The sequence below is a fragment of the Mirounga leonina genome, unplaced genomic scaffold, assembly GCF_011800145.1.
Source record: "Mirounga leonina isolate KUSES-001 unplaced genomic scaffold, KU_Mleo_1.0 Mir_154, whole genome shotgun sequence".
Classification (NCBI taxonomy): domain Eukaryota; kingdom Metazoa; phylum Chordata; class Mammalia; order Carnivora; family Phocidae; genus Mirounga; species Mirounga leonina.
Window position 1 is genome coordinate 36916861 of NW_023270389.1, and position 13859 is coordinate 36930719.

General features: G+C 39.3%; 1 protein-coding gene across 2 annotated transcripts in view; it reads right to left on the bottom strand.

The window, feature by feature from the left end:
- Window positions 1-13859, bottom strand: part of INTS7 (integrator complex subunit 7) — a 102512-nt gene that overhangs the window by 43722 nt on the left and 44931 nt on the right. For both annotated transcript variants that reach the window (XM_035010496.1, XM_035010495.1), the window contains exons 8-9: window positions 6194-6311; window positions 633-767 (exon numbers count right to left, since the gene is read on the bottom strand). In XM_035010496.1, coding sequence (XP_034866387.1) covers window positions 633-767; window positions 6194-6311 — 253 coding nt within the window. The remainder of the gene's footprint in view (window positions 1-632; window positions 768-6193; window positions 6312-13859) is intronic.

Sequence of the window (13859 nt, forward strand, 5' to 3'; positions counted from 1 at the left end):
TTCTATTCACATCCTACAAAACAAAAAAACAAAATACATTTCTGTTTTGAATACCAGCTTGAACTTATTCAAGTCTTTAGGTAAAAAATATTAGGAATAAAATAAAATATAAGCATATTTTCTATTCACATCCTAAATTATACAAATGAGCTTAATGCTTTAAATACCTAGAGACAAATTCTAGGCAAATTTAATTCATATTACTCTCTTAATTCATTTGCCCTTAGGTGAAACTATTTGTTACTTAAGCCCCTTGATAACTTAAGGTATTTTCTTCCTCAATTTTCCAGGTTTTTGTACATGCGAAAAAATTGTCATACCACAGGGCAGTCAAAAGTGATCCGTATCCACAGCACCATGCATGCAAAGTGAAGCACTGGGAGGAAATGTGCAATGCTCTATGAAACCTTTCAATTTCATAATCCCAATCCCAAGGTCCTCATATATATGTTTTTATTTTTCATAGGATTAAGTAGTTTTGAGAAAACCTGCTCTAAGTAGACTTTAGAGGCAACCGATAGATAAAAGCATATATGCTAAAAAGAAGAGATTAAACACACACACACACACACAATTCCACCCAAACTTCAATCTGAAAGTTTATACATAGTATCAGTCCTGATCAAACTTACCTTTTTCTTGACAAGAGACTGTTATATTAGTTAGGACTCGTACTCCATGAGCTGCAATGCCCCTGTTATTATGGTAACAGCACTCTTGGGCTAATCTGACCAAGTCAGAGGATCTAGGGGAAGAACCCACATTTCCTAAACAAAAAGAGAAAAGTAGCACAGATTTAGTCCACTTATAAAGTTCAAAAGCAGTTCAACATATAGGTTCATTGTTCCATCTACTTGTATTCGAGTCATTATCAACATAAACCATCATTCCTGTCTCTCCTGTCAAGGAACTTAGAATAGGTATGCCCTAATAGTTTATAATGATTGAGATCTAAAATAATATAGGACTTTGCCACAAAAATATTAATAAAAATTGACTAAGGAACACAGCAAAGCCAAAACAACTAAAGACTGTATCTTGGGAGTGCAAATGGATTCTCATTAAAATGGAAGTCAATTTTAGGCCTCTTATCAGATAAACTTTACCTTCATGAGAGGAAAGAAAAAGAGAAACAAAAATTTTAAGTTTGCTTTTCCCACCTCAATGGCTGGCAGATAGTTATATTGCAAAAGGTTTACACAGAATTCATGGTTTTATTTATTTTTATTTTTTTAAATTAATTAATTAATTTTTTAAAAAAAAATTTTTATTTATTTATTTGAGAGAGAGAATGAGAGAGAGAGAGCATGAGAGTGGGGAGGGTCAGAGGGAGAAGCAGACTCCCTGCCGAGCAGGGAGCCCGATGCGGGACTTGATCCCGGGACTCCAGGATCATGACCTGAGCCGAAGGCAGTTGCTTAACCAACTGAGCCACCCAGGTGTCCTATTTTTATTTTTTTTTAAAGATTTTATTTATTTATTTGAGAGAGAGAGCGAAAGAGAGAGCATGAACAGGGTAAGGGGCAGAGGGAGAAGCAGGCTCTCCGCTGAGCAGGGAGCCCGATGCGGGGCTTGATCCCGGAATTCGGGGATCATGACCTGAACTGAAGGCAGATGCTTAACTGCCTGAGCCACCCAGGCGCCCCCAGAATTCATGATTTTAGAACTGGGAAGGATTCTGGAATCACATGATTCAATGCCCTATTTTTACAAAAGAAACTGAAGCCCAGGGTTAGGGGTAGGGCATAACTAAGATTTTAAATGAGGGACTTGATCTCAGGACCCTGGGATCATGACCTGAGCAGAAGGCAGCCGCTTAACCGACTGAGCCACCCAGATGTCCCTGCAGCAACTTTTAAAATTCACACTTGAAATTCTGTAATGTAAGGTTTACGTTGTGACTATTTTTATTTATAGTAGAGAAACTCTCAGGTATAAGTGAATGAACTTTAACAAGAATCAGGAGATTAAAGCTTTTCAGCTTTTTAGCAGAGTCTCTTGTTCCTGCCTTCCTTTTCCATTCTTGCTTATTTTTCCAGGATTTCCATCAATTTCAACCTTGCCTCTCACACCAAAGGTGATCATATTTTTTGAGGTTGAAGGGGACACGATTCCTAATTACAACAGGCATAAACCAAGACCATCCCAGGCAGTGGGGGACATGTGTTTTCCAGTTTAACATAAAAGTACTAGCTCAGGTAAACCCTCAATGTTTTTAAAATAGGCAAAATAGGGGCACGTGGGTGGCTCAGTCGTTAAGTGTCTGCCTTCCGCTCAGGTCATGATCCCAGGGTCCTGGGATAGAGCCCCGCATCAGGCTCCCTGCTCAGCCAGGAGCCTGCCTCTCCGTCTCCCGCTCCCCCTGCTTGTGCTCCCTCTCTAGCTGTCTCTCTCTCTGGTCAAGTAAATAAATAAAAAATCTTAAAAAAAAAAAAAATAGGCAAAATATTAGAAAAGTTTTTTCAAGACTACGGAACTTGTATTTCCTCCGTTCTTTGTCTTGCCCATATGATTTGGACAATACAGACTCATTAATAGATTTACAAACATGTTTTGCAACTTGCATTTTTCCTTTTTTCTATGAAGACTCATCATAGAAAACCTGGAAAAAAATCAAAATTTAAAAAGTCACACATAATCACAATAAGTAGATAATAGCCAATATTCTGCCTTTAAAATATATTTTGCAGCATTTTTCTATGTTTACAGTTTTAGGGACAAAACTATTTTTAATTTAATTTTTTATTTATTTAAAAATTATTTACTCAGATAAATTCACCTGGCTTAAAAGGTTCAACAAATAGTAGAAAAAGCTAGAAAGTCAGTGAATGAAGAGTATTCCTCATGCACCCCATGTTATCATTGTGTATCATTCCAGAGGCTATACATTTTGCAAGCACATACATTTCTCTATTTTTTTTTCCTTTTTCCACAGTTTTACATCTTTCTTTATTGCCTTTTAAACATATCATGTAGATTATTCCATGCCATATATTCTCTTTAATAAATGACACTGACTTCTACTGCAGTTGTGTATCATAATTACTTTAATGAGATCCCTATTGATGGATTTTTTTTATGCTACTACATCCCTGCTGACGGACAATGTTTCGCTATTACATACTATGATGCTATGAATAACCTTATAGATCTGTCATTTCTCAAATGTGTGAATATATTAGTAGGTTCAATTCCTAGAAGTAGAATTTCTGGGTCATTTGTAATTTTGATGGATATTTCCAAATCACCTATGCAGACATTTAATAATTCACAACCCCACCAGCAATGAATGAGTGGCTGTTCACCCACACCACTGTCAGCACAGCATGTTATCAAACTTCTGAATCTTTGCCAATCTGATGGATTGGTAAAGTATTTCAGTGCTGTTTTATTTGGCATTTTTCTTAGGTATGTGTGATACTGAACATCTTATATGCTTAAGAGCCATTTGCTAGTGATCATTTAGACGCTAAATTTAAGTTTGTTTTACAAACGATCCTGCTTATATTGAAAAAATCTAATCAATGAAAATATACTTAAACATTCATTATTGCCTATGGAAATAACCTAATTTTGGAAAATCCTTGACTTTAATTTCTTGTGAACATTACCTAGTCTGGTTATTTAAGCCTTTTGCTTAATTCCATATACAAACTGCAATTTAATAAAATTTAAAATTCAATAAAAGGATGAAGCTCGAGAATTGCTTGAATATTATAACCTGACAGAGGCTTACAAATGACTTTGGAATTAAAAAATAAAGAAAAAGAAAGTCATTCTGCTTCTAGGCCCGTTTAGCATAAAAATGAACACTGGATCAGAACTTTTGGGTTCAGGCCTAGACTAAGGCATGTCATTAAGTATATGATTTTGGACATATCATCGAAACTTTGTAAGCCTCAATTTTAATACTTATAAACTCCTTTCTATGTGCCTTGCTTGAAAGGCTACTTGTACAGAAGCAATGAGACCTTCTGTGGGAAGACACTTAACAAATTATAAGATACAATGAATACTCTTGCAGCTCTTTTAAAGTAGGATGTCAGTCAAAGATATTAACTATAAGCTGAGAAACTGAGACTGGCTGATTTATGCAGGAAAAGAATTTCTCAAAAGTACAATGGGTATATGATAGATTACTGATAAAAAGGGCTGTGATAATATATCCCGTCCCTTGTTGGCATGCCCCTTTGCAATGCAATTTTCTAATTCCTTGCCTCAAGAGGTGTTTATTTCCCCACTTATCCGGGCTTGGCCGTGTCACTTGCTCTGGCTATTGAGACATTAAAAAACATGCAAGCAAAAGACTAAGAAGAGCTTATGTGCTGGTGGCTTCCTTCTTTGGCTCCTGCTAGAACCCTGAGATCATGATGTAAACAAGGCTAAGCTAGCCTGCTGAGGCACATGGAGGAGAACCAAGCTGCTCCGCTGAAAGCCTTTCAACCTCCAGTTGGTGAATGAGGCCTCCTTAGACCATCCAGAATGGTCAAGGTTCGAGATGACTGCAGTCTTTTTTTTTTTTTTTTTGAAGATTTTATTTATTTATTTGACAGAGAGAGAGATAGTGAGAGAGGGAACACAAGCAGGGGGAGTGGGAGAGGGAGAAGCAGGCCTCCCGCGGAGCAGGGAGCCCGATGAGGGGCTTGATCCCAGAACCCTGGGATCATGACCTGAGCCGAAGGCAGACGCTTAATGACTGAGCCACCCAGGCACCCCGAGATGACTGCAGTCTTAAGAGTAAAAGCCCACGTGAGATTGGGAAAAGCACCCAGCTGAGGTCAGTCAAAATTGCTGATATGCAGAATCAGAGCAAATACAATGGTGATGGTTTTAAGCCACTAAGTTTTTTTTAAGTATTTAATTTATTTATTTGTCAGAGAGAGAGAACACAAGCAGGGGGAGTGGCAGGCAGAGGGAGAAGCAGGCTCCCGCTGAGCAAGGAGCCCGATGCAGGACTCGATCCCAGGACCCTGGGACCATGACCTTAGCTGAAGGCAGACGCTTAACCGACTGAGCCACCTACATGTCCCTTAAGCCACTAAGTTTTGAGGTGACTTATTGCAAAGCAGTAGATAACTGACATAGAAATACCTCACAGAATTACTGGAAAGCCTAGAAAACTAAGTTCAGAAAATGGACAGGAAAAAGGCCAGCCTAGCGACCAACCAAGATCACAGCCCGAACCACGCACAGAATTAGTTCAGTGAAGGTATTACCACCTTGATGTCATGGCTTATACTGCTGCCAGAGGCACCATGACAGAGCAAATGCCCGCTGCCAGGGCAGACGCCGGAAACGGTGTGCCCGCGGTCACTGCTGTAGCGCTAGACCGGGTTCTCCCACTTCCCTACTTCTTATCGTTACTGGCTCCCAATTCAGCCTGTGGTATGACATGAGCCCTGAGTCCAGGCCACATGTGTGTGCCCTAGCTGGCAAGGAGGCCTGGCAAACAGAGTGCCAGGTATTTTTATCTTCCTATCAAGCCTTATATATATGGCAGGGAATTCCCTCTACCCAGTTAAGTTCACAGGCTGTGAAGCCATAAAAAGGACAAAGAATCATGGTAATTCTTAGCTACTTCAATTCAAATTAATGGACTAAAATAGGAAGCAATACAGATCCCACAAAACCTGCATTAAAACAAAACAAAACACTTTAGCCGTGTCTGTTAGGTAAGCAAGCTCCTCACCGGGCATTAATTAAGGCATTTTGAAGTTAAACCATCTGCAATGGTTTAGGAAAGCGTTATTGAACTGGGGTAAAGTTTTCTTTTAATCATTTTCCAGAGAGATAACATATACCTAAAAGCAGGCATATGACATTTGCTTTTAAAATTCACCACCATCTGGCCTTTGAAATGTACTTAAATCCAAAGGGCACTTTGACTCAGAGACATACAAAAGCAAACGAGCTATGTTAAGTATCCTCAAAAATATTCTTTCACGTATGTATAATTCAAAATAGGGCAAATCTAGAAAAAACAATACCCTTGAATTATGATCAAGGATGCAAAATATTATGACCACAGGCATTAGTGAAGAAGTCATTTTCAGATAAGTCACTGGCATATAACAGAGTACAAGACTGAAACTGTTCTGGATTCTAAGGCTTTACAGAAGAAACAACCTGAACCATCAACATGAGAAAAGGGACTAGCACATTCTCCGTATGTCCTCTCCCTTCTTCTCCTTACCTGAAGCTATGCTGAAGTAATGTTTGATGGCAATGGTCCCTGACAGTGTGGAAAGGACAGACAGCATCCCGAGTTTCAGGCTGTCATAAGGAGTCTGGAGGGCACATTCACAGAGTGCCTGGAATACAGAAGAAAAGGGAACACAGAAGTTGAAATACCTTAAAACTGTCCACTTGTTTTAAATGTTCTAGCTTTTAGAAAAATTCTGTCTACGACAAAAAACTTCACTCAAACTGCCACAGCCAAGAGGAATATCAGGAGACACATTGGTGAAATTGAATGCAGTTTCCTAGATGGGACCCTGGAACCGAAAAAGGACCCTAAGCAAAATTAAAGCAACCAGAACAAAGAGTGAACTTGGGTTAATAATAATGATGTACCAACACTGGTTTATTAATTTTAACAAATGTGCTACACTAATGCCAAAGACCAATGAAGGGGAAACTGGGTGTGGGGTGTGTGGCAACCCTCTGTACCATCTTTTCCATTTTTCTGTAAATCTACACCTGTTCCGAAGAATAAAGTCTATTTAAAAAAAAAAAAAAGGTCAGCATGACTGGTTTTTTATTAAGCTCACTGGAAATTAAGTATTATTCAGTCCACACAAGCAGAACCTCCACTGTACTTCACTTCATGGAGAGATACGAGTATTAGTTCATGTATCTATATTTTTAAAAAATAACAGAGCATGGCAGTCTATCTTGTATGTAAGTGAATGCACTGTCTGTCCTCCTCCATTTCGGATCATCCACCCTACTCCTGACTAATGTGGTCTGAAGACCAGAAACAAGATGCTCGTGTTTCTTTCAGTAATGTCAACTATGGGTAAGTGCTCGTACTACAATGACTCTTGCCTTATCCTGCACCTCAACTCTTAGGACATATCATATAAGTGGTCAAATAACTGCCCCGCTAAATTAAACTAATTCCCATTCTCCCACAAAGACAAAGTTTCAGAAAATAGCAAAACTTAAAGACTAGGGAAAAAATCAAAAATAAAATTTCAGAAAGAGTTAAACAATAGATTTATTATGTCCCAGATAAAAATGTCAACACAATCTTGGGAGTGGAAAGGTTTACATAATCTGTTTCTAGAGATCATATGGAAAAATCAAAATCAAAATATATCCAGAAAAATTCTGATGAAGTATAATGAGGGACAAAACAAACTCCACCAAATATAAAATGTATAATAAACCTCCAGAAGTCAAAGAAGTTTTTTCTACTCATGGACAAAGAAATCAATGAGAGCAAACTTGTTCCAGAAATGGATTCAAATACACAGAATTTAATATACGCTAATGGCATTTCAAATGAGAGGGACTTTTCAATAAACAGCTCAAGGACAACTGGCCAGCCATCTGGGTAAAATAAAACTAGACCTTTGTTTCTTTTTAATGGCAAATAAAAACCAAAACTGTAAGAAGTACTAATAAGGGCTAATATAGGAAAAGAAAAAGTAAAAAGATATTTGACAAATCTGGGAAAAATGTTCATATCATGTAAGGTCAATAAAGGCCCAATCACCTTCGTACATAAAAAGTTCTTACTAGCAAATAGGCAAACAACACAATAGAAAAATGAGTTCACAGATAAAATTTATACAACTGCCTTTTAAAAATGAGATGCTAAACTTCACTCATAATTTGAAACATTTAAAATAAGAGATTTTTTTCACCAGACCGGACAAGAGTGAAGTTTAATAGGACACAGTACTGAAAGCTGTGTGGGCCAGCAGTTGCTATCACACCACCGGCAGAAAGGTAAAATGGCGTAAACCTCATTAGCAGGTAATTGGCATTACATATAAAAACTTTAATTGTATGTATTATTGGACCCAAGAAATCCTCTTTTAGAAATGTATCATCATTGTGAGCAATGATGATTTTTTATTTTTTTTAACAAACTAGTCAATGTAGCAGTGTGAACAGTAACAGTAAAAGTACTGGAAACAACTCTAATGTGCAGTACCACATAACTGGTGAAAGAATGAAAGCAGATGTAAGTATTAATACCACATGTTTCCCAAGATGTACTATGAAGTGATAAAAGGTTCAGAACGTGCATAAACTGTATTTTCATTTTCATACAGAAAATAGAAAGGACATACACATGCTTGTATATGGATGACAAAATTCAGAAGTATACATAAGAAACTAGTAACACTGACCACCTCCTGCAGGGGACAGCTGAGAGAAGAGATGACTTATAAGACAGACATGTTTTCACTCATTATGCACCTTAAACTCTGAATTTTTTATCAGGTGCATGTGTACTTTTTCAACTGAAAGAAAACCCTAGCTAATAACAAAAACCGCAGCAGGAACAAATAATCATGGCAGGAATGGAAATGGCCTTGAAAGACAAAGTAGGTTTCTGGTAATGGAAGGGAAGACAGTGATGGAGACGAAGCAAACAAGAAGTGTGGCGGTTAGGCCAGATTATGGAGTATTTATCTGTGGCCTAACAGGAGATATGTCCAAAAGGGACGAAGGCCAAGACAGAGAAATGCTGAACAGGGAATATTAGGCCAGATTAAAGTTGGCCTTGAAGTTAGTCAGAATAATTTAAGTTTAATGGGAAAAGGAAAAAGGAAGCCACTGGAGAGGATTATGTTATCGAAAGCATTAGGGAAGATTATTCTGGCAATGATAAACAGGTGAGGGCCACAGAGCCAACCTATAGCCTAGAACATTAATCCAGGCAGGTGGTGATGGACTATGGCCTGAACTACAGCTTGAAGGTCCGAATGGAGAGTAGAGGGTGAATATGAGAGGCGTTTTGAAACTGATGACATATAAGGGAATCAATAAGAAAGATTCAATAATTATTACAAAATTTCAAACGTGATGACCAGAGAATGTTGACTCCATTTATGAAGACTGAGAATTTATGGAGATAAGCTAATCTCAGAGGAAGGACAGAAATAGGAAGAGATATGAAATCCAAGAAGAAATATCTACCAGGCATTTGGAACTGACATGTAACAGATTTTTAACTGGAAGACTTGCATCAGAATTCTGGCTCTACCACTTACCATCTCTGTGATCTGAGCCAATTACTGAAATCTCTGAGTCTCAACTTCTTTGTCTGTAAAATGGGGGTAAAGATTTATACAGAACTGTTTTCTTTCTTTTTTTTTAAGATTTATTTATTTGAGAGAGAGACAATGTGTGTGAGTGGGGGGAAGGGCAGAGGGTAGAGAACCTTAAGCAGACTCCCCGCTGAGTGCAGAGCCTGACCCCGTTCAAGCACATGACCCAGGAGATCATGACCTGAGCTGAAATCACAAGCTGGATGCTTAACTGACTAAGACACCCAGGCGCCCTGCAGAATTGTTGCTTTCATATAAAACATCTCTGGAAAAACATATAAGAAATCAGACACTGGTTGCCACTGGGCAAAGGAGTGAGTAGATGGCAGAAGAGTAAGTGGGAAATACTTTATGATATATATCCTTTTGCAGCTTTTGAATTCTGCACATGAACATACTGGCATAAAAAATAATTTTAAAATAAAATATAAGTGGGGGTAATGACATTTATTGTCTGTAATAATAAAAAGCTCCTGAGAGTCAAAGAGCTTTGCAAGCCCTACAAGCTACCACGCTGAAGAGCAGTTCAGGGGAGGAGCAAGATGGCAGAGGAGTAGGAGACCTGGATTTCGTCTGGTCCCAGGAATTCAGCTGGATAGGGATCAAACCATTCTGAACACCTATGAACTCAACAGGAGATCGAAGAAAAGAAGAGCAACAACTCTCTGAACAGAAAAGCGACCACTTTCTGGAAGGTAGGACGTGCGGAGGAGTGAATCCGAGGCTATATTCGGGAGGATAGACGGCAGGGGAGGGGGCCCCCGTCGGCCGCTTCTGGCAAGTGATAGAGCAGCGGAGCACAAAATCGGAACTTTTAGAAGTCGGCTCCGCTGAGGGACGTTGCTCCAGTGGCTAAGTGGGGGGTGGAACCCTCATGGGACAGTGTGGTTTCAGGACCCTCGGGGTCACAGAAAGACCAGGGATGCCTGAGTGTGGCAGAGCTCCCAGGTATCAGAGCGGGGAAGCCGGCTGCAGAGACGGAGCCGAGGAGCGGGCTCTCAGCTCGGGGTTGCCATAAACCGTGATCCATGGCACAGTCGGGCCACTGCTCCTTCAGCAGGGACCCAACAAGCGGCAGATCCGGGGAGACTCCCCTTCCTCCCCTGGGAGGAGCAGTGGGAGCGCACTGAAGGGATCTGCTGGGTTTGGAGACTCCACACGGAGTCGGGTGCCAGAGATAGAAACACTCGGTCACAGGCTGGGTGAGCACGGAGTGTAGCCGGAGACCGGGGAGACAGGAGTGACTGACTGCTTTTCTCTGGGGGCGCACTGAGGAGCGGGACCCTGAGTTCTCGGCTCCTCCGGGGCGGAGGCTGGGAGGCCATCATTTTCACTCTCGGCCTCCAAAGCTGTACGGAAAGCTTGCAGGGAACAAAAGCTCCTGAGAGCAAACCAGAGCAGATTACTTAGCCTGGACCCGGCAAGGGTGGGGAAATTCCGCCTCCGGCAAAGACATTTGGGAACTGCGGCAACAGGCCCCTCGCCCAGAAGATCAGCGAGAACAGCCAGCCAAGACCAAGTTTACCGATCAATGAGAACAGCAGAACTCCAGCGCGTGGGGAATACTGCACATAGAATTCATGGCTTTTTCCCCATGATTCTTTAGTCTTTCAAAGTTAATTTTTTTTAACTTTTTTTTTTGAATTTTTCTTTTTCCCTTTTTCAACCAACTTATCAATCGCTTTTTTAAAAAAATATTTTTTATTTTTCATTTTTAGAGTCATATTCTATCCCTTCATAGTAGTTACCCTTATTTTTGGTATATATATATAAGTTGTTCTCTCTTTAAAATTTTGGGATACAGGGCGCCTGGGTGGCTCAGATGGTTAAGCGTCTGCCTTCGGCTCAGGTCATGATCTCAGGGTCCTGGGATCGAGTCCCGCATCGGGCTCCCTGCTCCTTGGGAGCCTGCTTCTCCCTCTGCCTTTCTCTCTTGCTCTGTCTCTCATGAAAAAAAAAAAAAAAAAAAAATCTTTAAAATTTTGGGATACAGTTTCTTCTACCAGATCAAAATATACCCTAAATCTCTAGTGTATGACTTTGTTCTAGTCTCCTGCCTGATCACATTCTCTCCTTTTTTTTTTAATCCCCTTTTTTTTTCAACCAACTTATCAATTCCTTTTATAAAATCTTTTATAATTTTCATCTTGACAGTCATATTCCATCCCTTCATCATATTAACCCTTATTTTTATACATATATAAGTTTTTCTTTCTTTAAAATTTTGGGAGGCACTTTCTTCTAACAGACCAAAATATACCCAAAATCTAGTGTGTGGCACTGATCTATGCACCAGCCTAATCATATTTGATCTTATTCTATTTTTTATTTTGTTTTGTTTTTGTTTGTTTTTATCTTTTTCTTTTTTTTCTTTTTCCTTTCTTTCCCTTTCTTTTCCCCTGGTTTCAGGTCTTTTCTGATTTGTTTAGTGTGTATTTTCTGGGGATGTTGTTACCTTGCTAGCATTTTGTTCTCTCATTCACCTATTCTCCTCTGGACAAAATGACAAGATGGAAAAAATCACCTCAACAAAAAGAACAAGACGCAGTACCGACTGCCAGGGACCTAATCAATACAGACATTAGTAAGATGTCGGAACTAGAGTTCAGAATGATGATTTTAAAGATACTAGCTGGGCTTGAGAAAAGCATGGAAGTTATTAGAGAAACCCTTTCTGGAGAAATAAAAGAACTAAAATCTAACCAAGTCGAAATCAAAAAGACTATTAATGAGGTGCAATCAAAAATGGAGGCTCTAACTGTTAGGATAAATGAGGCAGAAGAGAGAATTAGTGATACAGAAGACCAAATGATGGAAAATAAAGAAGATGAGAAAAAGAGAGAAACTACTGGATCATGAGGGCAGAATTCGAGAGATAAGTGATACCATAAGATGAAATAACATTAGAATAATTGGGATCCCAGAAGAAGAAGAAAGAAAGAGAGGGGCAGAAGGTATATTGGAGCAAATTATAACAGAGAACTTCCCTAATTTGGGAAAGGAAACAGGCATCAAAATCCAGGAGGCACAGAGAACCCCTCTCAAAATCAATAAAAATAGGTCAACACACCGACATCTAATAGTAAAACTCACAAGTCTCAGAGACAAAGAGAAAATCCTGAAAGCAGCTCGGGAGAAGAGATCTGTAACCTATAATGGTAGAAACATTAGATTGGCAACAGACCTATCCACAGAGACCTGGCAGGCCAGAAAGGGCTGGCATGATATATTCAGAGCATTAAATGAGAAAAATATGCAGCTAAGAATAGTATATCCAGCTAGGCTGTCATTGAAAATAGAAGGAGAGAGAAAAAGCTTCCAGGACAAACAAAAACTAAAGGAATTTCAAACACAAAACCAGCCCTCCAGGAAATATTGAAAGGGGTCCCCTAAGCAAAGAGACAGGCTATCAGATTGGATAAAAAAACAAGACCCATCAATATGCTGTCTGCAAGAGACTCATTTTAGACCCAAAGACACCCCCAGATTGAAAGTGAGGGGGTGGAAAACCATTTACCATGCTAATGGACACCAAAAGGAAGCTGCGGTGCAATCCTTATATCAGACAAATTAGATTTTAAACCAAAGACTGTAATAAGAGATGAGGAAGGACACTATATCCTATTTAAAGCGTCTATCCAACAAGATCTAACAACTGTAAATATCTATGCCCCTAACATGGTAGCAGCCAATTATATAAGCCAATTAATAACAAAAGCAAAGAAATACATTGACAACAATACAATAATAGTGGGGGACATTAACCCCCCCTCACTGAAATGGATAGATCATCTAAGCAAAAGATCAACAAGGAAATAAAGACTTTAAATGACACACTGGACCACATGGACTTCACAGATCTATTCAGAACATTGCATCCCAAAGCAGCGGAATACACATTCTTCTCTAGTGCCCATGGAACATTCTCCAGAATAGATCACATCCTAGGTCACAAATCAGGTCTGAACCGGTACCAAAAGACGGGGATCATTCCCTGAATATTTTCAGACCACAATGCTTTGAAACTAGAACTCAGTCACAAGAGGAAAGTCGGAAAGAACTCAAATACATGGAGGCTAAAGAGCATCCTACTAAAGAATTAATGGGTCAACCAGGAAATTAAAGAAGAATTAAAAAAATTCATGGAAACAAATGAAAATGAAAACACAACTGTTCAAAATCTTTGGGATACAGGAAAGGCGGTGCTAAGAGGAAAGTATATAGCAATACAAGCCTTCCTCAAGAAACAAGAAAGGTCTCAAATACACAACCTAACCCTACACCTAAAGGAGCTGGAGAAAGAACAGCAAATAAAGCCTAAACCCAGCAGGAGAAGAGAAATAATAAAGATCAGAACAGAAATCAATGAAACAGAAACCAAAAGAACAGTAGAACAGATAACGAAACTAGGAGCTGGTTCTTTGAAAGAATTAGTAAGATTGATAAACCCCTGGCCAGACTTATCAGAAAGAAAAGAGAAAGGACCCAAATAAACAAAATCATGAATGAAAGAGGAGAGATCACAACCAACACCAAAGAAATACAAACAATTATAAGAACATATTATGAACA